At 41.2% G+C, this 26,356-nt stretch overlaps 1 protein-coding gene and 1 long non-coding RNA gene across 18 annotated transcripts in view; both read right to left on the reverse strand.

Annotated features, from left to right (window-relative positions):
• Nucleotides 1–26,356, reverse strand: part of FOXP1 (forkhead box P1) — a 389,603-nt gene that overhangs the window by 60,052 nt on the left and 303,195 nt on the right. For 15 of the 17 annotated variants that reach the window (XM_074879152.1, XM_074879151.1, XM_074879148.1 and 12 more), the window contains 4 exons: nt 16,433–16,570; nt 15,239–15,328; nt 9,621–9,780; nt 3,201–3,405 (listed from right to left, as the gene is read on the reverse strand). In XM_074879152.1, the coding sequence (XP_074735253.1) occupies nt 3,201–3,405; nt 9,621–9,780; nt 15,239–15,328; nt 16,433–16,552 (575 nt within the window). In that variant the 5' untranslated portion in view covers nt 16,553–16,570. The remainder of the gene's footprint in view (nt 1–3,200; nt 3,406–9,620; nt 9,781–15,238; nt 15,329–16,432; nt 16,571–26,356) is intronic. The other 2 variants (XM_074879155.1, XM_074879149.1) reach the window with 1 other exon arrangement.
• LOC141947731 (uncharacterized) lies at nt 20,791–23,508 on the reverse strand. Its single transcript, XR_012630244.1, has 3 exons — nt 23,284–23,508; nt 21,549–21,624; nt 20,791–20,819 (listed from the first exon to the last, which is right to left on the reverse strand). It is a non-coding gene; the product is annotated as an uncharacterized LOC141947731 (long non-coding RNA).

Raw genomic sequence — 26,356 nt, forward strand, 5'->3', positions numbered from 1 at the left:
AGCTTTGCTGTACGCAACTGTGAGGCTGGTCTTGCAGCACCGAGACGTGTGGGCACGCTGAGCAGCCAATGACTATTTCTCCTGCTATTTTAAACCCCTTGTTTATAACCAAAACGTGTTTTTAGCCAAGATGTATAGCAGAGCTGCCGCTCACCCGATGACTTTTACGCAGGTGCCTTTGCTGCCGCTGCGGTCAGCCGAGAGCTTCCTATCTCGCAGGTCTCGAGCAGCCTTGCAACCTCACCTGTGGGATCAGGAACCCCGTAAAACAGCCTGAACTATCCCCCTGACATGTACCAGAGATGACAGTGATGATAGTAACTCCCACATAACCAACTTGCCTCCTGCAGCCCACTCCTTCTCAAAAGCCCAAGAGGAAGCGGGGGGAAACAGCTTTACAGCACACCCTAAAAGTTAATGTTACCTGTATATGATTATTTATTGCTGCTGGGCAGTCGTTATGATGTGGCTGTGCTTAACTGTTAGGACACTTACAGCTTTTACTATGTGCTTTTTATTGTTGTTTAAATCTAAATAAATAGCTCTTGGTTGTATCAGACCAAAGCTAACAGCCAGTTGCACTGGAGGTGCAGGAATGACGGGGGGAAGCCACAACCCAGAAACCTGCCCCGGCCTGGCCAAGCTGCGGACTTGTGCGGTGGGAGGTGGAAGGGCCGATATCTCCCTTGCGAGCCCTTCCGACAGCCCCATCCGACCCAAGCTTGGGCTCAGGACCACCTCCACAGGTCCCCTTGGATTTGCAAGCTCAGCTGTTGTACTGAACCAGCTGGTTACAAGGACATACATGGATTTCACTGTAAGTCTAGCAAATTCATGCTCCCACAGACCCATGATTTTTTCTAGTCTTAACCTTTGCAATCAAAAAATTACCAAAACCTTGCTCATGCCTGTGCTCTCTCTTTTGTAAGTACGCTAAAATTTCACCTTCTGTGAGCTTTCAAATATACATCTGACGGCAGAGCACAGCTCCTTTTTCCTCACTGCTCTCTCACTACCCTGAACTGCCCGCCTGTAGATAAATACCCTTTCAGAAAGGAAACGGTGCAACACATCTCAACAAGAGGAGTTTCTGTGTCATATGAAATCCAGGCAGGCACCACGGTGCCTGATGAGACTGCAACAAAACCCTTAAGTGCATCAGTAGGCATTCTTCTGCGTGTAGTCTCCTGCTCTACTTATGGATAAAGATGTAATTCAATCACTGCAGCAAATGGATGGCATAAACTCTCCATGTACCAAACAGAGGCAAGATAAAGCAAAGTCTGTAGCTCTCTTATTTGTATTCCTAAATATACCTATTTTTGTATTTTGATATCAGAGAGAACTCAATAGATATGTAAGAAAAGTGTAATGTCAAGCTTTAACAATACAGCTATCCATTTAACCACTGAGGATTTTAAATCTTCTAAACTAAGCCAACCTCAAACAATACCATGGCACGTTTATGCTTTCCTAATTAATTTATTTGGAACTTTACTAATAAAAACATATGTATTGCCTTGTTTGTAGATCCCAATTGCCTCCGGGCCACAATTACAGGACTCAGACACATGGATTTCCAGTTCTACTTGACAGTATACACAGAGAAAATTCTTACTTCAGAACAGATTCCTGTATTTCCACTGCATTTCAAACAAAACAGCAATGGCATACCATTTCCTCAGTTAGATTGCCATTAGCAGACAGCACATGCCTCTATTCAATGAAAGAAGATCCATTTCACTGCATGGGTTTTTATTTTATATACTGTGTAAGAAAAACATAGATAAAAAATTTATTGAAAAGTCATAAACCCATCTTGTTCAGCTCTACATGCAGCAAAAAGGGAATTTAATTGTTTAATAAACATCAAATTGTTTTTAGTATCCCATGCAAGTCTTCATGAAAACCATGTCCTTGACACTTATATGCATTATAAATGTGTACGCTGCTGTTCCCCCACATGTCCTTGCAATGGATATAAAACGATGCCTTACACACACAGAGCAGTTCTTTCAACAGTAGTGTGCTCTCCTTTAAGATCTATCTATTCCCAACAGCACTATTTTCTTAATATTAGAAAGATATAAGAGGTATTTATATAGCTTCCCTATCAATCTACTTTCAGACCACCAGAAATATAAACTCTATGGCTTAAAAATTCCATTATCCTCTTTCTAATGAATGAAAGGAGGACGGAAAGACAAAGCCATCAGTTTCCATAAAATCCAGCTTTCACTAGTGTCTGCTATAACATTTCTAGATGGGCAAAGGGACTCTCCTGAATGCAAAGAAGCACTGCCCTCCCCGCTGCGCCCACGCTGCTCGCGCACTCCTGGAGACCCTTCTCCTCCTCCGCTGCCGCCGGCAGCAGCGACGCTGAGGCTACAGCAGGCACTGGCACCCACGGCCCGAGCTCCTCTGGGACCGTCTGTCTCACCGTAAGCAAAAGTTATGTTGTTAGACACGCCTCAGTGAAATCTGGGGGTGTAAAGAAACAAACCTGCAATAAAGCATCCTTTGGAATAAAGCAGAGCCCGCGCCGAGAAGCACGTCAACAGACAACCCCTGATTTAAGCCATTTCTTTTAACAATGCAAGCCTAGCAAGTATAAATTAACTCACACTTTTAAAAGCCAAACACCACCAGTTAGCTAATTTTATCAGCACTTAAAAAAAAAAATCCACTTTGTTTTAGAGAAACCTGGTGAACTCAAGCCTATCTTGTCTTGTGAAAGCAGGCAAATACAGGGTAGAAGTGAGGCAAACACTTTAGATGAGATGGGGCACTGAAATTTGGCAGTAAAACAAGTGGTAAAACAGCCTGTACTGACCAACAGATTTGCTTCCTCACCTCCAGGCTGCAAACGCAAAGCGCATCAAAAGTAACACCACCCGTGATGCAAAACTCAAAAAAACCCAGCTTACACTCTTCACACTTCCCCCAATAAGCTTATCCAATGCACTTCTAATTAGCTAATTGTGCCCACATTGATCCAATTAACAAGCCATAAAGATGTGAACAAAAGGAGCATATTCTGCCCAATGGAGACTCTATTCAACCACGCCAAAATCAGACAGAGCAAGACGTGGAGGACAAAACCGAGGCCAAGGCGGTTGGCCACTGCTCCCAACAACTTCACCACCATTTCGGCACGCTGTTCGGAAATCCTCACGGGTGGAAACCCCACCGGCACCTACCTCTCCCGTTTAGGAGTGTGGACCGATAGCTGTCCATTAGTTGAGGCGTGCGGGTTGATGATTAAGGAGGTCTTAGACGGTGCGGAGGAGGAGACGCAGGTGGTGGACAGGTCCAGGCTGCTGTGGTTGTTGCTGGCTGCCTCCTCCGCTGTGTGCGAGCTTGTCACTTCCTTCCAGAGCTGCTGCAGTTCTGTTGGAATCATGCCTGAAACAAACAAATTGGATAATTAAATCAATTAACAGCTAATTCGGCCGTCTTCAAACAGTAATTAAATCAAAGAGTCAGTAAACAAAGCCTAGTGTTAGTTTTGTGTGTGTGTGTTTTTGCGCGTGTATTTTTTTTTTTTTTTAATAACTAAAAGCTAATACTGAACACTGCATGACTCTGCTACATTTTCTAGTGTGACACCTGCAATAGCTATATAATGCAAAATCCGGGGTGTGGGCCAGGGGGGTCCACACAACACACCACCTACCCAAAACACCATGTTAATTATTATTATTTTTTGTAATTTTTAGACCAGAGGGCCCATTTCCAGACTCCCTACTCAGACAGAAATCCAGCCAAGCTCACAGCAAGGCTGACAGCAAAGGAGGCCAAGGGCTACTCTGCAGTCAGCTACAGAAATTTCTTTCCCCTCTCCCCACCCCTCCCAATTTTTTTTTTCTACTTTTAAGGGAAGTGAATACTTTCTAACCTGTTTTTAATAGAAAGGAAGGTCTTAGAAAAAAAACAACTCAACTTTATTATTATGACAACATGAACCACAATATGACTAATTTTGTGTTTAAGTTTTAAATGATGACAAATAGCTTTGTTATTAAATACAGTTTTTATTAATCACTTTTAGACATAAATTATGAATTCATATTGTCTTCCTGAAATGCTTTTCAAATTTTAACAGTCAAATTGATTATACTATGATTATTTCATTAACACACCTATCTTTCTCATTAATTTTGGTTTCTCGAACTGCTCACTTAATTGATGGATGTGTCTACTGAAAAACTGTATAACTTTCTATACAAGTAACACTATTATTACTGTCATTTCTTAGATCAATGCTAATGAGCCATTCAAAAGTAAAACGAAAACATAAGCTTCAAGAAATAATAATAATAAAAAAAATATCTATTTTCATAATTGTGCCAAAATGGACACCAGGGTTAGGACATAGCATTCACTAAATAATGCAAGTGAAAACTTTGCAAACTCCAGTAGGCCAAACCAAAGGCTGGAAGGGGAGCCGTGCGCGCCAGCGTGACACAGGCTCACGCTGAGATCATGCTTTTGGATAAAGCTTATGATTGTGACATGATCAAACAAGTCAAGTTTCTCTCACTGAAGACTATTTCAGTGCTCTTTCAGAGAAGGCCATGGGAAAAAATTAGCAGTAGAGACGCATCACTTAAATATTCAAGGAAAAAAAAATAATAAAAGCCAGTGTCTGTGTGTTTTTAAAGAGGTTTCTCATCACTGTGCTTCCAGACCATCATTTGGATGACTGTTCATTGTTTCACCATATTGTAGCACTGGAGCTATCCTAAGGAAACCTGCCATTTTCTGAGTGTATAGCAGCAGCTCACACAGGCATGTATCTCACCAAACCTAAGGTACTGAAATAAAAAAAAAAAAAAAAAGGCAGTATGCATTATATTCATTTGAAACACATAATAAAAAATGCCAAGGTCTAAATTTAATTTATTTTTGTCATTTAGAATACAATGGATAGATAATCATCTCAACGTGATCAGCCAAACATCTTTACTTTGCTAAACTGTTAAAGATTTTAATTATGCCAGCTTTGGAGAGCACTGGTCTAATGAGGCGATAGACTCCAGAGAATCTAAGTGGTTAAGAACTGTGAAATGAGTCTGATAGGATTTTTTTATATTCACCGTGGATCGTTTGCATATCAAAGAGGAGTAAATTATTGCACGACAGACCAATAACCTTCCCCGCCTTTCCAAGAGTAGCATTAACAAAAACAGTTGGTCTCCGGTAACGGTTCACTACAAAAAAATGCTAAAATCCTTAAGTATCTGCAATTAATATATATTATGAAAGAGGCTTCAATTTATACATTAAGTGATCAGATATTCTTAGGACACATCCGTTTCTCTAAAACCACGTCATTTTCCTTTCATCAGACCCAAACGCCAATTACATTTTGATGGATTTTGTCCCAAATGAGCATTTAGTTATTAGACATATTCAATTATTACTTGTCCCCTGAAATTAAACCTCTGAGCAAATTAAACAAAGAAAAAGGTCAGTACACAAGCCTATGTCCTGTTTTGCTGTATCGGGGCTATTATTTTCAAACACCTTGCGAAGTGACAGTGTGGGATGTATTTTTAGCTAACACGCTTGACAGGACTGTCTGCGCACTAACAATTACCTGTGAGCACGGCTGACCCTTACACCACTGTTTACTCAATTGAAACAATAGTGAATAGACTTGTCTGTTGATGATAACATATTGATATGAGACCATATGAGTCGACACCTATTTTTATTTTCCAGAATAAGCAAATAGGGGAAAAAAAAAAAATAACTGGCCTTCCCCCCCCCCCCCCCCCCTTAACTAGATTTCTGAAGGTTTTTAATTAGAGACAGGCTAGCACCCACTCTCCTCTCCCTGTCCCCCTTTCTTCTCCCGGTCAATTCTGGATCTCCTAATGCTTTATCCTGAGGAAAAGCATGCAAGGGTTACAGCCGTTAAAATATACATACACATAATATTTATACCTCGCTGTAGATCCTCTAAAAGTCAAGGGGTTTGGTGTAACTTCCTATACAAGTGTAACTCAATATGAGCACTAATGACAACTATACGGCATATTGAAAGAAAAATAAAATACAGCAATTGTGTGGGGAAAAAAATGCTGGAGATAATAAAGAGGATTTCAGGCTGGGCAACATTAATTTAAAGAGTTAACTGTGATGTCATACACGTTCGCACACAACCCATCGCTTAAAAATGACTACATCACTTGATTAATAAAATAAAATTTTAAAAAAGCCTCTCTCCTCCTTCCTCAAATTTAGATCTTTTAGAATAATTCTGGAGAGAATTCCTAACTAGCCTGTCACACTGGGCAGCTGAAAGGTATGCTCATTACTCATCCAGCAAAATGGTTAAATAAAATAATAGAACAAATGGTAAAAGCAAGTCAAATAGATCCACGAACACTGGCAATAAATTATGTAATTTACCATTTAACAGTTTCATTTTAACAGCGAGAGCTAAATTTTAAGTCAGATTCCCAGAACTGCGCTGCAATTACTCGAGATCACTACTGCCGGTGCTGCAACTTCATACGTACCAGTAACGGGATTTAGATCTGAAACTGCCAAATCTATGGGAGCAATCGGGCACCCAGATGTCTCAGTCCTATTATTTTCACTCACTGGTGATCTGAAGTGTGATTTGCAGTTTCATTTTGCAGATACTGAAGATCTAGCTCTCGCAGCTCAGAACACTGCTGAAATGTGGTTTATTTTTAAATTGCTACTACGTACAGATGTAAAATCTAGATTATAGATGTGTCTAAATACAAAGCAGCAGAGATTACACAAATATAACATTAAAGGATGTGCTATTTTGTGTAAGACAATAGACAAGCACTAAAAACTAAAATGAAACTAAAATACAGCTTTAAACAATGTATTAGTTCTAAAAACATAAAAATATCACTTATGAAGTAGCATTCTCTCCTTAGAAACATTTATTACTATTACAGATACTTAAGAATAAAAACAAAATGCTTTTAACTGAATTCATAGCTACGTTTACTAGAGGAATGATTTTATTTTTCTTTTACATGCGCATTTACAGTATTTGTCTCAGTCTTGCAAACTGTTCTGAAAACAAAAGGGCATGATATACGTAATTTTTTTTTTAAATAAGAAGTGTCCATTACCAATTATTTTAAACTATAGCCCTGGCTCTTCATTGCATTTTTCAGGACAACTAGTCCCCTTCATTATGAAAGAAAATGTAGGCACAGGTTTAAAAAATGTATGTTGTGGGGACAGTTGACAGATTACTGCTCATGGAACTCAATTTCCCAACCCCAGGTATCACCGGCTCAAAGACAAACAGAGTTGCTCAACCTCTTTGTGTCCTTGTACCTCCATACCCAGGTGACCATGTTCAAGCAAGCAGAAAGTTGATTTAAACCTCATAATGACATCAGTTTTAAGCCATCGTCTCTCTGATAAAAAAAAAATAAAATATCGTGCTGTATTGCAACCTGCCTGAATTCTCAAGTTACTCTTTCCTCCCGCCACTGAGCCCCCGGCTCCAGCCGCCCCCAATGCTCGCAGCTCATTTCCCTGCAAGAACCAGCCCTTTCTGCTTATGTTTATGTCGTCTCCGGCATGCAAGTCGGCACCCCTTAGGTTTTAAATACGCTTCTTTGCGAGGACTAATAGTTACACTACCCTGCTAACCATATCAATCAATGCCACGACTGCTGAATTACCTACTGGTGTCTCCGATGTGTTACCGCACAGATTACACTTCATGCATCACCACATTCATTTCTTTCACATTACACATGAGCGTGTCTTGTCACTGCCCAATTGCCCTCCTTTGGACAGCTTAACTGATGTACTATACAATGAACCTTACCGAGCAAACTTAATGGTATAGGAGCTGTGGGAAAAATTAGAAAGGTTGAAGCTTGAGTCCGGTGGGTGTGTGCGAACAGCCTGGGATGCTTCCAACAATAAATCTGAAGCGTAATTAACGCATGTTACAGCATTTTGCAAGTATAAATGGCATTTTATCTACATGCCCTTTTTCCTGGACTCATTTCACGCCTTCTCCCCGTCACGCCATGCATCGATGGTGCCTGACCAACCTCAGGCCTGATCCTGCAGATCCCAGCCAGGCACCACCTTCCCGCACATCAGCCTAGTCTGTCCTGATTATCAAGACTAGTCTAGTCCAGGTGTCCAGCTTTGGGATGCGGGAAAGCTAAACTGAGTCTTGCAGAGGGAGGTGTCAGGTCCCCAAAAGCTTAGCCTCTAAAGACAGGAGTTAAGTGCTCAGATACCTTTGTGGGTCTGGCAAAAATAAGCCTAAATTAATCACACCAGCCACACGGCAAAGCAGACTCCACTCCCCAGTTTTGTCTCCGTTTATCCATGTAAATATTCACCAGCCACCTCGCTCTCCTTTGTGCAGCTATGTACACACAAAAAAGGAGAGTGAAGAACAGAAGCAATTGCGTCCTGTCCCCCCCATTTCACAGAATCACAGAATTCATTTAACTGAACAGAGCTGAATGTAAATTCATTATATGGTTTAGCAACTAGTAGCAGCCCTAAGGCTGCTTTGAGGAGCCCAAATCATTCAACCTGAGCTGACTCAAGTTGTTGAGGTTGATGTTTAAATTTATTATGGGGCAAGGGAAAGAAAAGGCATGATTATTCAGAAATACCAGCATCATGGTTGAAAGACCTGGTCTTCCCTGAGCCATGCCAACTTTGAACAGTCTGCCTTAATCACAGCAGCCAGAGCTCAGGCAAGTCTGTTAAAATGTCCCAAGGCTTGCAGACAAACCCAATTTAAAAATAAAATAAAATAAATTCAAGCTGAAGAGGAAAAGAGAGAATAAAAATCCCAGGTTATAATCACTGTCAAAAGTATTGTGATTTAAGTATTGTTTCAATGTATCCATTTCTTTAAAAAAAAAAATTAAATAGGAATTTCAGCAAAGCAGTAACTTCTTGCAAAGTGCAGGACTGAATAAAGATGTAGGAGGATCTAATTGTCAATAACACCATTAAAATTAAATGGAGTTAATCCCAATTTGCCTCAGTATGGAGGGAGGAATGAAGCTATGATGCAGACAGGCAGTGAAATGAAGGCCGTGTAACAGGCATGGAGAGGAGACACTGCCACCTCTCCCTCTCAGCTGCAGCAAAGGGCAGTCAAATTTCTACAGTTTGGCAGCGTGTGGATCCGAGCTCCTCGGCGCCCGGCTCCTCGCCAGGCCGGAACCAGAAAGGGCCCATACATCACATTTAGAAAAGGAAAAGCTGCTCTCACACTACTCTTAGCCATGAACCCAGCACCAAGAATCGATTAAGACGCCTCCCATGGAGGATTTCAAGCCCAGATTAGTACAACCAGCAGCTCTGACTCTGCCAGACTGGCTATAGCTGTGCAAATTGAATTGGAACTCCAAACTGCCTGCCTCCCGCTAGCCAGAGCGGTCCAGGATTTCAGCACTGTCCTTCCCAAAAAATATCTTTATAATGCCCACCTTGCCTGTCAGGATTTTTCTGTGCTTATTATTTTACGAGCCTATGAGATCTCTCTCTCTCTCACCAAGTGACAATTTTGTGTCCGTGCGTGCTATCATTTTGCCAGACAGCCGGCAGCTCCCGAACCCCTCACCTACCTTGTGCAAGGGGTTGCAAAGGCAGAGTAGGCTGGCCAGGCTGGATCGTTAGCAGCCCCTGACGCTGCAAAGACAGGAGGTGCTGCTGTTGCAACTGCTGCATCTGTAAGAGTTGCTGCTGAAAGGCCAACTGCTGCGTAGCCACCTGCTGTTGCTGGGGCTGGAAAAGAAAAAAAAAAATTAAAAATGCACATTTGACAATACAGAGCAAAACATTAAGAGAAGATTTACAGGGCTTCTTGTCTCAACACACTTCACTTCTGATCACAGACACCCAGTATCGAGGCAAGCTAGCGAGCCCACCGCTCCATATCAAAGCCCCCAAGGCACGCTCAGGTGCTGGAGCTAACCACAGGGCCACAGTCACTTCCCAACTCCAGTGGTTACTTCCATCCTACCTAAATCCCTCTTGCCATCCCAATTAAAAATGTATGCAGTGTTTCTTGGTCACCCTGGTCCATGTGGTCATGTTTTACCCCAGAAGTGGCTGCATTTCAGTGGTGGGTAAAGCAAACGCTGCTGGCAGCTGTTAAAGTCCTAGGTAATTCTTTGAGGCAAAGAACATGTATAACGTGAGAATCACACCACACGATCACATCACACTTAGATGTAATGAAAAATAATCCTGCACTGTGCTCTGTTTGCTCATGCAAGGGTTGTCTCAACGATTAAGGCAATACGACTGGCTTAATTTATGGTATTTTATAGTTACTCTCTCTTATTCATCCATCAAGCCCCACAATACTTTCTGTTATGTTCGGAATTATTCTGTGCTGTATTTAAGGCTGCTACTTCTGCACTTTGAAAATTCTAATTATTCTCACTAGAAAGAAGATGGAGTTGCTTTACTCCACAGGGATATGAACCTTGAACCTTCGAGGTGTAAAAGAACATGTTGCTTTTCTCACTACTGTACCCAGAGAAGCTTTTAACTACTCTGTTTATCACTTCTGACATAAATAAATGAGAAAAAATCAGACCTTTGAAGAAGAAAAACTTCATCTAATATTGTTAATTAGCCATGACAAACGATGAAATAACATTGTAAATCTTTCATAGAAACAGCCACTAGATTTTAATTACACACATTCATAATTTAGCAAACAACATCTTACTTGAATGTGAGTGTTTAATATGTACAGTACTCCAGGCTTCAGAGTCCTTAATTTTGTTCAGTTAAGGAAGCCTCTAGGTTTTTGCTTCCATGCTCGTCTTGTATTTTATTTGCTTTGTTCTTTAAAATCCATGAAAGGCTTTGCATTTTGATAAATATCTTTTTATTTATTGTACAATGACAGGAGGAAAACTTTTGTTGTGTAAAACATCAATACATCATGCCAGTGTTTAGCAGTTCCTTGTGCTAGCCAAAAAAAATTAATGTAGATTTCCTTAGTAATTATCTGAGTGATAGAAAGATAATACAGTGCAGTAGTACAATAAATAGAAGGAAATTATCTAATATCCCTAATCTGCTAGGAATCATATCAAGGTGGAGGTCTTATACACATTATGGCTAACAATTATGGAAAGAAAATTAACTCTTGCAAAACTGCATACTTTCACAAACAACCCCCAGCCAGATCCCAAGCTTTTTGTCGCCCTTCCTTGACACCGAGCCAGAGGATCACTGGCCCCATTCCCTACTGCTGTCAAGTGGGACAAAAAGTCTGCCAGAGCTGCAGGAGCAGGACCGACAGACACCAGCCAGGGGTTTGGCCCCCACCTTCTTGTACCACCATGCCCCATCAACCTTAATACTGCAACCAACTGCATACCCGTGACTGTACTGACAGTCAGTCAGTCAATTTATCTTATTTATAAAGGCAAGTTGTCTTATTTCCAAAGAGAGTCTAGGACTTCAAGATCACAGTTAAACAAATAGGTGTTCAGATATTCTGAATCTCTGAGAGTTTTCATGTCTTTGCAACAGCTTGCTCGGGCATATCCAGTTGTTGCAACTATTTGCAACAGCACCAGATGAATGCAATCCCCAGCAACGGTTACATTAAGAGTTAATGTAATGTTTGCCTCCATAAATATTCATTTTCTAAATATATACATACTTAACATATATCTATATATAAAAAAATAAATGGCATTACATAAAAATCTAGTTACAGTAAGCTGTGTTTTACCTACTTGCCACCTGAGTACGAAGTTGGTATGTTTTTTTTCTTAAAAAAAAGCCCCTTTATATAAATTGACTGATGCCCATTTGGTTGTCTTCTCAGCTATCCTAAGAAAAGCTCTTGAACACTCTCTACTTTGAAAAGCCAGGATATAAAAGTATACAAGGCCCATTGTCCAAGAAAGAATTTAAAAGCAAGACACGTTGCCAAACTGTGCTCCCCACCCAGTTACCAAACACAGGATACAAGGCAGTTTGTTTACTTCTCACAATTGAATGCATACAAAAAAGGTCTCACTGCAGTCCTGTTGTCAGGTCAGTAGTCAGTGTTAAAATGCTGAAATATCCTGATAAAACTTGCATTTTTGATCCCCTCCCTAAAGCTTCTGTCAAAGGTCTGTTTTCCTTTCTTAGGTTACTCCCTACTGCCTAACATAAACTGTCACAACTGCCGGAGGACAAACGGCCCTGTTCGGAAAACAACCCGCTCCATCCAGCACCGTGGCACCATGCAGGGTCGTTCTGCGGCTCTAAAGCCCCCCTTCCTCAGGGAGACCCCACTTTGCTGGGGGAGAGGCAGCCCCACAGGCGCAGGGCTGAGATCTTGCCCTGGCGCCTCTTGCTCTCGCTATGGGGCACTGTGCAGCGGTGCTCACCCTCTGCTACGCCGAGCAAAAACCACCAGAAACCTTACTGGGGCCCGTCTGTTATCCTGCTTGGGGGTCAGATCCCTTTCACCAGCGGGGCTTGGGAGATTTGTTGTGTTTTTCTTCTTTCACGACAGTACAATAGGACAAGGCACTAACAAAATGACTTGGGGGATGCAGTACATGAATACGCTTGTTCCATCTGTCAAGGTACAAACTCAGCCCTCGTTAGCACGGCAGCCGCTGGTCCCCACCATGGCATGGCTCACCATGTGACCTGACCATCGGTTTGGGGGGGGGGAAATTTTAAAAAAAAAAAAAAAAAAAAAAAAAAAAAGAGATCACTGCTTTGTATGCTAGTTTAGCAAGAATAACCTCCTTAAGGCAGGGAAAACGAGGCTGAACAAACCCGCGGGATGAAATTCATCATTGAAATGGGCCTCTACTAAAACCATCAGCAAACCCCCCCCCCCCCCCCCCCCAATCCTAGAAAATGCCGAAGAGGCTTGGGCCCCTTGTTCTCTTAACAGCTATCATGTTAAAATGATCTTCTTGAAATGGGAAGAAGTCCTTTCTTATTGTTGCTTTCGATACTGTAGTATCAGAAGTGTGACCACAGTAAATCAGTGTGTTAGATATTGAAATGCCATCACATTGTCTAACTTCCCTTCTCGTCTTTTTTAATACAAAGTATTTTTTTCTTCAAGCTCCAAGCCCTCATCTTTGTGTCTGAGATGCTCTCCTGTCTGACAACAGCAATTTAGAAGAGTTAACTTTTATCGTTCATTCTGCTGTGTAACTTTCCCCTTCAAATTTCTTTATCTGCCCTCTGAGCTCATATGAACTTTCATGTTCTCCCAGCATGCAGGCTTGCATTCAAAACTATGTCTAATAGACCAAATAAGAGGTTAATAAGAAGTGGCAACAGAAAGAAAAAATACAATCCCTGGTAACTGATAAGAATGACAGTGGCAGCCCTTTATTGTTTGTCTTCAAATATAGAGTTAAAGATCTTTAAAAAACTAAATTTTGACGCCTTTGAAAAGAAAGAAGCACAAAATAACAACAGGGGGTTATTGCCTGCCAGCCACAGGGGAGAAGCTCCATAATTCTTATTCTCCCTTTTGAAGGCTGTTAGAAATCTGATTCAAAAAAGCAACAGCAGAAGGAGAAAGCCTCTTGAGGCTATCGCCATTTCCTGTGATCATGCATAATGCGTTTCAAAAGTGGGTTTTTACCAATTCTGTTGATCAATTGCACCTCCTTCATATTCCCTCTTTTTTCTGCTGTGTTTACATCTGATGTGACTCAATGACAAGCGCTGTCTGAGACTGTGAAACAGACCTGTCATGTTGATTTATGGGCGCATCAAACCACGACTTGTCCAAACTGAAGCTCGCAGTTCATTAATTAGAGAGTTGTGACTTTGAAGTCAGCTTTCAGACTGTGGTTTTTAACATTTGGCTTAATTTATATGCTCTTGAATGTGGATCTCTAAGGAAAAAACTGAAATTCCCTTCTTGTCTTTGAACTTCTTTTGACCGCACAATAATCATTTCTTTGTCCAGAGTGATGCCTGCATCCCAGAGTCATTAACGCGCATTGAACTGCCACTGATGAGTAAGCCCTACTGAATTAGAAAAACAGCCAGCAAAACAAAGCTGAGAGCATTCTGCACAGTGATATCTCACAATTACATGCCTTCCCTCCCTGTGCCATTTCCATTTTAATTACTGTTAGTCCTTTAGATTTACATTTTAGACACTTTTTAATCTGTTCCCTTTTTATTATAGTGGCGCCCGTAAGCGCGCTATGGTTAAGGTTGTGTCAGCGTTTCCATTATAAACCCCCCTGTTTTCAGGGGTTTATAACTCAGCTGGAAAAATTCACTCTGGGTTGAAACTTGGCACAGGTGGCATGATTTGCCGAAATTTCAAGGGGGGGGCAGAAATTGGTACAAGCTTCGAGCAGCACCACTTGTAAAGTGACACACAAGTGCTGCCGCTATGGCACGACATCACGCAGCGTCTCGTGCCAAGAGGCAGCTTTCTAGGATCTACCCAAGCCAGCACCAATGTCAGATTAAACATGAAAGTCTCAAACTCCTTGTGACAAGAGAGGTGAACTCGGTGCCTTAAAAAGAGATTTAATTGCAGCAAAATTAAATTTAAGCACACCAAAATCAACAAAGTTTAGGATGTGACAGATATTTTGAAAGGAAAGTGTATTTCAAGGACAGGCAGGAACCACCCTGGCCTGTCCCGTTCCTGCCATGGACCACGGTGGCATCAGAGCGAGATCTCCTGCCACCACGCCATGAATGGGCAGCGTTCCCGCGGTACCTCTGCCTCTCAGACCTCGCTTCTTGGCGTCACCACTGATGCTGCTCCAGCGTGGTCCCTCCTGCTAAGCCTTTGCTGCAAGGAACAGGCAACCAGAACCTCTTCGGTTGGGAACTGCAAGCCCAAACTCAACGTCTCTTGGCATTCTGCCCTGTTTAGTGAGGACAGCTCCGTATCTGGGCCTGCTGCCTTGGCCCCTTCCCCTTTACAACATAACTAACTTCCAAAAGCACTCTCCCAAGATACAAGTCTAGATTCTTGCTCCAGTACTCATACAGAACATCAAGGCATGGTCCCCTGCTATAAAATATGTGGCAGCAAGCAAATGGAAAGCACAGGAAAATACAGGCGAAAACAGGACAATAACTCTAAATCTGAAAGCTGAGACCTGATAGAGTCAGTTCAGTTGTGCAATCATTTATAAGATGAATGACAGTTTAATAGCCACTAGACAGTCCCCGGGGATCTGTGGTTTGAAAGTAAAATGGGTATTGTCTGTACCTCTTTAGGCTGTTTTCCAGCATGTTGTTGCTGTAAAAGTTGAAGCTGCAACTGTTCCTGTTGTTTCTTATAAAACTCTTGAAGCTGCTGCTACAAAGAAAAGGAAAGATGGTAAGTAACAAAGTGGAGAGCCAATTCAGTGTCCCTTTTGGTGTAACACACAAACTGTGATTTGAAAAATAGCATCCTTTTATCTGTAATGGTCTGACCTTTAGTTTGAAACTCAACAATAAATTCAGTGCACACTGACTATTCTTGGCATTATCGTTTGAAAAGTAATCTCCAAAATGAACTGATGAAAAACATACCATTTTCTACACAAACTAATTAAAATAAGGCAAGGAATGACCTTTGATTGTAACAACAAAGCCAAAATGCCCTTGCTGAGAGAGCCTGGCGAATCTCTGTTGTGAAACACACATGCTTTCTAAATGATAGGGTTTGACTGTATTAAGTGTTGTTCAATACATGCATAGACATCCTGGGAAATACTCTCCTCCTCCCCCCTCCCCAGATGTGCTCCGCACAGGCAGCGCTCCGGTGCGGGCAGGAGGGAGTGTGGCAGCCAGGAGGGAGCACGCAAGGCCAGGCTGGGGTGGATGCTGACACCCAGCTGGGATTTGCGAGCCCCCACTGTGCTGTACCCCACTATAATGGAGCCACGGGGCTTGTTGGTGGCCAACTTTCAGCTGAAAAAAGGCCCATGGGCTGTGAGAAACACTGACACACCACACGGCATACGTTGGCTGAAATCAAACTGCTTAAGGCTTGCAAACCTCTTCACTTTTATTGCCACCATTTCCATGGTCCTTTACGGTTCCAGATGGACATAACGAGGTCTAAAATGGGAATTATCACCCTACTACCTTGTTTATCCCAATTAGTCAGGGCACACCATGCTTTCTGGGGGATGCAGGCAAAAGCAACAGGGACATCTGCCGAAGGCCTGACACTTAAATATGCATCTGTATTATTTAGCTGATCTTGGAAACACTCCTAGCACTGCTCCCTGGATTTGTTTCCAGTAGCTATTTCTAGAATTAAAAACAAAAGAGCAGTCAGTTCATCTCAGAACACGGCTGCTCTGAGGTTTGGACCTGAGATGGGGGCAACTTCTTTCCCCAGGAACATTTCAGGAGGTGAAGCCCTCTGGTATCTAGGGGCCACCCGAGCAGCTGTTAAGGAAACAATTACCTGTTGAAGCATGAGTGCCTGCTGCTGTTGGAGCAGGACTTGGAGTTGCTGGGGAGTTAGCACTTGTTGCTGGAGGATCTGCTGCATTTGCTGGGGAGTGATCACTTGAGGTGTCATCATAGCCACCGACACTGGAACCTGAAGCGCGAGAAGAGAGCAAAGCGGGGGTCAGAGCGCATCGCCGCGGCTCCAACGCACTGCCCGCCAGCCCCACGCCAGGGGAGCCCAACGCCTGGCATCGAGGGTGCTGAAGGCGAGAGAGAACTACAGCCCACCACAGCAGGCACAGAGGTACCGACCACGTTTTCCCGGCAACTAAATTCCCCTTTTGCAAAACATCACTGCGATGGGAATTCTTAAAAGCAAGCAATATGGTAAACCCTGCTAAGATTTATTTATTTTTACAAGAAGCCGTCAGCTGGGCCCTTTTCCCCCCAGAAAGCCCTTGCCTTCTGTACAGAAATCCAACAGCCAAGTATCCCGTGCTGATGGGATCTAGACCCTATTACGACAGGTTTTTAAGAAAATTGAAGGAAGGCTCAGTGATGTGAATAACAGCACTAGACTCCTATGCAATTTTAACAGAAAGGCCCTACCACGATGTCTTTACCATTCCATATTCACCAAGCATACAGATGTCTTCAATTCTTTCATATTATGTGAGATACCATTAAAAGCCGCTTTCCATGACATTTCAGTGACAAACAGCTACAGTGATGAACTTGATAGCATTTCATATTTGCAACTGTTAACACGTTTCTGCACGGGCATCTTTGCAAGGAACCTGTACACTGTATCTGAAAGGATGATGTCTTGTTCAGATAAAACACTGACATTAAAATGACAGGCTGTCTTGGCCAAGGTTACACAAATTGTATTCAAGCGGATACCTAATGACAATGCTATGAATTCCGCAAGCTTTCTAGAATGTAATTTAGCTATTCAAAATAATCACTGCACTTGTGTTTAATTTGCAGACTACATGAGAACCATTTTGTCAGTCCTAGTAATACAAGAAGACTATTTCCCTAGAAACCCACCCCTCCACCCTCCACCCCAAAAAAGGAAAAGGAGGAAAAAAAAAACAATAGAGGAAAAGACAAAACCTTTATGAGTTTTAACAGTAATATTTAAGCACCTTACTTTTCTATAGTTTCAAATCAAATACGTGACAGCACAAAACTAAAAGCAGTAAAGGATATACTTTGCTAAAAAGGATCTCCTGTCATCTCATGTATTACAATAAAAGGTAATAATATGTTTAGCACTTTTTCTGTGCACCACTTTTTAAAAAATCAGCAGACAATAGCTGATCAGAAGATAAAGGAGTTTAAAAAAAAATCTTCCAGTGGAGTAGTAAGCAAGAGAGAAATGCAGTATTAATTTTATGTAACATAATGTCTTAATATGCAGTTTATCTTGACTTTTTCACATGATTTGTCCTGTCATTTGCATAGCAAGCTCTCATTCCTAATTTCACAGTCATTATGCACTGATGTCCTGATTTCTCAGCATCACTAATTTTGATGAACTAAAAATGGTTCCTGAAGGTCAGACGCATGTACACGGCACATCTCCCCGTGTTGTTGTGTACATGTTGTGTGCCAGGGCCAGACACTGCCCTGAAAACATTTGTCTGAGCGAAGTCTAGCAAAGGCTCGCACGCCTCCGACATCCCATTAATGCAAACACGGTGAGGTCCTCTGTGCATTCTCCATGGCACAGTGCGTTCTCACATATCTAATGTGGTCCAGGCCGGTGTGAACGCAGGCAAATGGGGATTTAATTACGGGTCAAACACCAGTCCCACCAAAGCCAGCGGCCGCTCTCCCGTGGCCGGTGTCACCTGCCTGTGTCTACGGAAAAGCCACCGGCCAGCTGCTGCGCCGTGCCACCGCCTCGACACGCAAGGCCAGCTCTGAGGACACTGAGTCATCAGGATGGGTAATCCCATGAATTCAGAATATCTTAATCCATAGTCTTTTAAAAACTTTTCTGGGAGTAGAAAATTATTTAATTAAATATTGCCGTCACTATCTTCGCCCCGAAGCATGACTCACCTTCATTATTTCCATCCCCAGAGAAGTTTACTTTACCCTCGGGTTTGTACTACTTTTCATTGAAGTTGGACTGAGCAAACAGAAGAGGAAGCATGTTTAAGTATGTTTTCTGTGCCCTTCTTGGAAGATAGACAAGACAAATACTCTTCAGTCAGATTTATGACGACAAGCAGGGATACAGACAGGAATAGGGTGGGGTGCTGTAAACCCTACACATCGGTGATTAATATGAAGGGCCGCATTCTGCCGTCAGCTACGCGGAGACAACTCCCATTCACTTCCATGGCTTTTTTGCGTGTTTATCTTGGGATAAATCTAAGGATTTGGCCCTACCTTTGAAATCTGGTCATGTACCTTCTGGTGAAGGATCTCCTAGCTGCACACTCTTCGTTAGAACAGAAGCACTTAACCATCAAGAAAAAAAAAAAAATCATTCATACGTATATATAAAATATATATATGGCACACCTAGAAGTACAAGTTTGCATTGATCCATTCAACTTCATTTTATCATCTGAAAACCCGTTTTCACACCACATCTGCGCCTCTGAAGAAGGTCCTGCCTTCCATTTATAAACATGACTAACAGCCACGTTTAGCCAAAGTTTGTGCTTCCGCTTATCACAAAAGCAACTTACGGAAACCTTTTACGAATTCAAATAAACCAGAAACCACCGTGTTAAAAAAGACACGCATGTCCCAGAGAAGTGTGGGCACCTGTACAGTTTGAGGACTTTAAATAGTTAAGAATGATGGCCTATATATCCACTCTCTTAACTCCCAATGTCCAACTTTTTCATGTAGCTAGTCCCTGGTAATACTAGGAATCAAAGGGCATGCAGCACCAGCAATAGGCTATTATAGCCCACACTTTATTACCCATTACTACCGAGGTCATTAGCGGTAAGAGTGATTGTACCGGTCTTAACCTATTGATCATTGTAACTACTATCATTTAATCCCGTGTTGAATGTCTGGAAAGCTGCTAAAGGCACACAAGAGAGAGTGCTTTAGCGATGAGAAATATAGCCAAAGCTTGGAAATTACACTTTGATTCATAAAATCTAGCCAGTGGTTTAAATCAATAGTATTTAAAACAGTCATGTAAGTTCTTAACTACAGCTCTCTAATATTTATGGGTCCCTTTTTGAGTGTATTCAGTCAAAACTAAACTTTATTTTAGATACTGTGCAATATACTTTACATTACGTTAGATAAAAAATATTTATTTCTGATATTTTGTCCGATAGTAAATGAAACCTAAACTGAGGGCTATAAATTAATTTTAGATTTCTATCTCTCAGATGTCAACTTAAATGTGTTGCCAAAAAAAATTACAAACCAACTTTAAAAATGGCTTAACTGTTTAAGTACATGAAAATGAGCGTGTTTTATGAGTTAACAATGAATCACAGAAGGCAGTTTATGAAGAACTAAAATAATTCTGTCTTACTGCCTTCAGGGAGTTGAAGTTCAAATTAAACTACTGGCAGATATATTTAAAGAATGCTAAGTTAGCATGCAGAGCATCTTTTTTTAAGTTGTTTATTTCTGTTTTCCACATAAAACACGATTGTTGTTATTGATATGATTAATGAACTACTTCTGGTATTGTTGACTGATAACAATAGGGTGTGGTGGATACCCAGCTGCATGTAAACCTGGCAGCAAAGGTAAAAATACAGCTGCAATTTGGCTTTCAGAGCTGTACTAGTATAGACCTGCTGACATGCTAATACCATCAACGGCAAAAAATGTCTTTAATACTCACAACTGTTTTCAGGCACTATATCTCCCAGGGTTTTGCCTGCTCTTCCTCCACATCCTCCAAAGCCCTCCCGTCCCCCGCAGTCCCCTCCGCTACCCCCAATTTCAAGCTCTGCAAACATGCTGTATTTTGGCAAGACCGACCAAGGAAAACTTCCACGAACTTGGGCCAAGTTCACCTTTAACTTCACAACGGAGTTACAGCAGGGATGCATTTGTCACTCCTCCATACAACCCAGACAAGGGTCACGGGGATGAAAATGATTTAGTCCTATTTAATCATCTCCATTCCCCCATTTTCAGTGATATTAATATAATTAAATACTAGCTAAATAATTTCAAGTAGTTTAATCTTGTATGAAGTAAAAAAAAAAAAAAGCCATTTTCGCACAACGTGCCTTCGGTGTTGGATACGGTTGTGGTCTTGTTAACTGTTAGCAGGCATGCATGGAAGATGACGAGGATTTCCTTAATTCATAAAGAATAACTCTGCCAGAAAATCCTTTTCTCCTGTGATGTATGTTCAAACTTGATTTCAGTAGGACCTCATACCAGGCACCCTGGATTTCCAAACAGCAATTCTTCAGTTAAAGATTTTGTGATAAAAGTTAAACTGAGCAAAAACACAGCTGAACACAGAAAGCGTAAGTCACTGAGGAACAGTTAAAAATACTGGGCTACAAATAAAAATAGATACAGCAAGGCAAAAACCAAACAATGAACTTGAGCTGTCTTATTAAAAAGCTATTATGTGCAATACATTTGAAATGTAAAAAAATCTCAGCTGAAACAATGCAAAACAGCTTTGCTCATGCCACAGGAGAAGATAAACCACTGATACACTGGCAAACAGAGAAGCACGATGCCACAAGCCAGAGCAGACCCCAGCAAAATAAGAAGTGCTGAAGGCAGGACCTGCTTCCATCCCGAGACTAAAACGTTTCTGACATAATATTTCATCCTCCAAAATAACAACACAAAAATGCCGCTGTTAGAATTATTCACGCAGAAACTGCAATGCTGTTTCATTATGCAAAATGGAATCTCGCTTTTAGACTTAGTTATTTTGCCATAATACAGTATAACACTTTAAGACAGGTAATGTTTATTATATTAATGTAAAATCAGCTAAGTAGTCTGTCATTAGCATAACTGTTCTCTCCGTAACAATACAACTCCCTATTAAAAGGGGGGGGGGGGGAGAATCCTCTTCAAAATTAAATTAGCATTTTTTATTATAATTTTGTTTATTATATTTTATCAGGAGGGAAGATCTCTCTTTGACCCACCGAAGGCAGTACGATAGGCTATGCTGACATTCCCCAGCATGTCAGGATGTCTGCTGTCTTCAGTGTTCTCTTCTAGCTAAGGAAAAACGGGAATATTTTCGTATTTGTTTACAGAATGAAATATCTGATCTTATCTACCACTTCTCATGCATACCAGGTTTCTCACTAAGTGCCAGGATAATTGTTTCTGCTATAATAAATACCCATTTAATTTGCATAAAAATATAAAGTTTACATAAATTAAATCCTTTTTTCATCTAACATTTGTCAAATAGAGACTAAACAGGAACACACACAACCAAATACTCATTTAATAAGCTGAGTGAGATTTCAACCTTGAGATTATCATAATCATTTTTCACATTTTAAAAAGTTATCATTTTTGTTTCCCGCTCCAGCATGAAAGGAAAAATTACAACCTGCTGTACATGGTTCCGAACAGTGGTGATATTTTATAATGATTCAGTTAAAAAAAACCAAAAAGTATTTTTTGACAGAGTTTAGGAAAGGAAATGTTAGATCAACATATTCTGCCAAAAAAGCCTCAAATAAACCAAAAGCAATCCTGCTTAGAAACATCCAAAATACCCCTAAAGCCCTTGAAAACCCCTTGAAACCCTCTCTCCCAAACACTCTTAATATACTGAGAATGATCATCATATCAGACTCCTTATATTTGTGTATTAATTCATACATACATTAAGGAGAGCTTAATTAAATAATAAAAGACTGTGATTGAACCGGCAACATTTAATATGTCTAGAATTTCATGTGAGCAAAAAGGAAGTGTTATACAGAGGGGGGTTTTTTTGATTTTTGTCCTGTGGCAGATTTTTAAGGAGAACTGCAACTCCCGACAGAAATTTCTAGGGAAGGATGAGCCCTCTCTCCACTCCCTATTTTCTCCTTCTAGAGTCGAACCCGTAGCTGCCTCCTCTTCAGACTTGGGGCATTTGTGAAGAAATACATTGTTCTGGCCAGCTCAAAAAATGAGTGAGCTCTTGAAAAATATTCACCTGGTTAAATCACGCTGTTTATTTCCCAGACAAAACAGAGCTCTGCTTAAACACTCAGTTGGGCTTTGCCACTCTGGTTGCAAGTGTAGCCTTTATAACAGTTGCGAACTTTATTTGCTTAAAATGTGCAGTTTTTCACACCTATGGCAGACACCTACAGCTGAACATCACAGCTAAGCACAACGGTGCAAATTAGATTCTAATGAGAAAACATCAGTTGCTTCTTTGACAATCTTGCCATTCACTGATTTACTTCTAATGAAGACACACTCCAACCAGCGAGCTCGCCGTGTTAAAGGTCAAAGCACGTTCAAAAAAATGCCTCACAAAATCAAGGCAAATGGGAAAGCCGTAAAGAAACCTTCTCATAAAGTGGCGTGGCAATTAGAGTAATTGTGCAAAAAGCCGTCTTCGGTAAAAAGTAAAAGAAATTAAGCTGCCACTACTGTAACAGGTTAGATGAAAATCAAAATTTAATGTATTCTCCCTTGTGTCATCTTGTTTTGTCAAGACATCAAATAGAATTGGAAAGTACAAAATAACAAGCCCTTGAGAAATCACAGAAGCCGACCTTTTTGATGTTGTTGGTTTACCTTGTTCTCAGTTATTTGAACAATGATGTTTCAGATTTAAGGGCAAGATAAAGCTTAAAAATTAAAACCCGTTGTCAGTTTGGGGAGGAGGGGGTGTTGTCCCTCCCAAATAACAGAGCATCTTACCTAATCAATGAAGGGAAATCCGTCCGAAACTAGTGCACAGAACAATTAGCAATTCCACTTATTTGTTCAATATTCAGTCTGGGTTTTCTAACATTCATTCAACTTCAGTACAAAGTACAGATCCTCCTGCTAGCATAGGAAACTGTGCTGGAAAGGTTAAAAAGAAAAAAAAAAAAAAAAAAAAGGAAGAGGAAAAAAAAAAAGGCTGGGGAAGAGATATTTCCCAGTGATGCTTCTCTCCCCAATCTCTACACGGCCACTTTAGATCTGCAGATGAGTGCATGATGTATTTTTTCCCCTTTCCTTGTAACTGGAAAGCGAAGCTGAGCAAGTAAGCACCTTATAAAAACAAAACAGTACAGGACATTTTAACTGAACTACAGCAAAGTAGTTTCCAGTAATGCAGTTCTGCTTTCAATAAAACAAACAAACTGCTTAAAACCAGCCAAGCCTTTCACCAAACAATAACAAATTTAGCTTATGGTGTCAGGACTTTCCCACAATCTAGTTTTGCAGGTGTTGATAAAACTACCCTTGCTACCGCTTTTCCCTAGCAAAGAGGGGAGAAAACAACATCAGTAAGTTATCTTGCTACCGGGAAACATTTTCATAAAGTAAATCCAAGTGCTCTGTCCTTCCAGCTTAGGTTTGTCTACAGCAGCTCTAAAATGCCTCAGAAATACAGAGCAAGAAAGCATGAGAGCTTTGCAACTGCTTAAACTTTTGAATGCAAAAATTCTTCTCCCCTTACCTTTCTTTCAGCTGCCCAGGGCATGAAATCACAAACACAGAAACCAAAGCATTTTACACTGAAATAGCCACTTGCTTAGCTTCAGTATTTTAAAAACAACATGATTCTCAAGCAACATCAGTGCTCGAGCACTGCCAGGTTAAAATGCTGCGCAAGAAATTGCTCTGACTGCCCTACATCACTTTCAATGCCTAAAAATCCCCTTTAACCTTCTCCACACAACTGTTGCAACCCTTTTCTTCTTTGCACACAACTAAAATCAACTCAGCTTGCGCAGACGTCAAAGCCCACCGTCCATTAGTGCAATAATCCATCTGTGACCCATTACAACCCAGGGGCGATACGTTACGACTCCACAGTGGTGTCTGATAACTGTTTATGCCCCAGTATAAATTTCAGCATGGGGCTAAGAGTTACACTTTTAAAATGTGTAAAGGGCTCATCCAGCTGTAGAAGAACGTGAGGCACCCACACCTTCCTATGAGCAGCAAGATCCCCAGAAAGCCAGTGCTGGGATTTCATTTCTTCCCTGTCAATCCCATTATATTTATGACTTCTCCTTAGTTCAGCTGAGTGACTGGTCAGAGCATGTCTCAGAGCTTTGGGTTTTTTTAAAAAAAACAAAAATAACGCTGCTTAAAAAAGGAAGGGCACAATGGTACAGTAAAGTGTATGTTAAACAAGACCAAAAGAAAAACAACCAACTGTAGCAAACAAAAAAAATTTCAAAGCAGCCCTTCCTATCATAAGCTTTCTGATGATTTATGGTTTACCAACTCAGCAAGGTTACGCAACACTGCATGCCTTTAGATGCATTATTTGAGTCAGTTGAGATTTAATTAAGATCACAGCCTCCAAAATCCCTGTCAAATGAAAATTCACAGAAGACAATACACTATATATCCTCATGCAGATAGTCTCCATTCCATGCTCTGGAATAACATAAGTTAATCCTCGTTTCTATGGTGGCAGACAAAAGTTCACTAATTTTGTTTTCTTTTGACACTTGTGTTGTTTTCTGTTTTATGTCATGAGATCATTCCCTTTTGAGAAGGGGAGGGGAGCTGATATAGGGGGAGAGGAGGGAGAGCAATATGTCTGAATATGGCAGCAGATGTATTTTGACATTCTCACAGCTCTGCCGTGATGTCATCAAGTTTTCATATAATTAACCCCTGCCAGTAAGAGCATCATTTCATGACATCTGTCCATTGGGAAGAGGAGGAAGGAGTCGGGGACAAAACACGCAAAGTGCCTCAATCTTGCTCTCATGCTAAAACCAAAATCAAGCAAAATTAAATTAAGGCTACAAAATAGCATTCACATCTTCCCTATCAGCGACTGGCTTTCCCCAATTCATTATCTGCCCCAGCTGCCTCCTCACCTCGGCGGTGCTCCGACACCACACGCCACGCACGCCCCGCTCCTCGCTAACGCCTTCTCCTCCTGATGGTCCTGGGGTAGGGGAACCCCTTCGCCCTACGGTCCAATCCCTCTATATACGCTAAACATGAGCACGTCAAATAAAACAGTATTTCTTACAGGGAAATTGCTAGAACTTTACCTCATTCCAGCGTATTTCTATTTGCATTATCTTAATATCTGCTTGCTTATCTTATGGTTTAGAACTGACAGGTGCTAGCGGTCTTTTGTTTGACAGGCCACTACACAAATAACTGTCTTGCCTGAAAGGGCTAATGCACTACTAATGAACAATAAATCAACTTTGATTATAAAGTGTCAGACCAATCAGTTTGCAGTTCAGCTCTATCACAGTCTAGGCCAAGGCAGCTACTCTGTTTAGGCAGGATTTGGGTTTCATCTCTGCAGCCTTATCAATGAAATTTTTTGGAAGTAGTCACGGGAGATCACTGAAAGCCCTCTGACAGCAGATTTTCCGCCGGCTGTGAGAAGAGTGCCTGCTTTTAGAGACTTCCTAGGCTGCTACTGCAATAAATACACAATCAACAAAAGCCATTTCTTAAGCAGACAGAAGCACGCTTTAATGACATATTCACATATAAACACGTATTTCAGCTGTGACTTTTAAAAGAGCTAGAAGCAAATAGAATTGCTTTTTAACTTGATGTAGAGATGTGTAAGATGCCTGAAAGCTCTGCACAATAAACAGACTTATGAGGGGCCTGATCCGGCACGTGCTAATTTAGCAGACAGAGTGCTGCTTCGGGGGGACAGAGAGGGAGAGACCCTGCTCCTATTATAGCTACTGCACACGCACGAGTCATTCCAGGATCGGGCCCGGGAGCATCAGGCATGAAAATGAGCTTTGCTCCAAATGAAAAAGATTTTAACATTTCAGTT

The sequence above is a fragment of the Strix uralensis genome, chromosome 10 (assembly GCF_047716275.1).
Source record: "Strix uralensis isolate ZFMK-TIS-50842 chromosome 10, bStrUra1, whole genome shotgun sequence".
In the NCBI taxonomy this organism is placed as follows: domain Eukaryota; kingdom Metazoa; phylum Chordata; class Aves; order Strigiformes; family Strigidae; genus Strix; species Strix uralensis.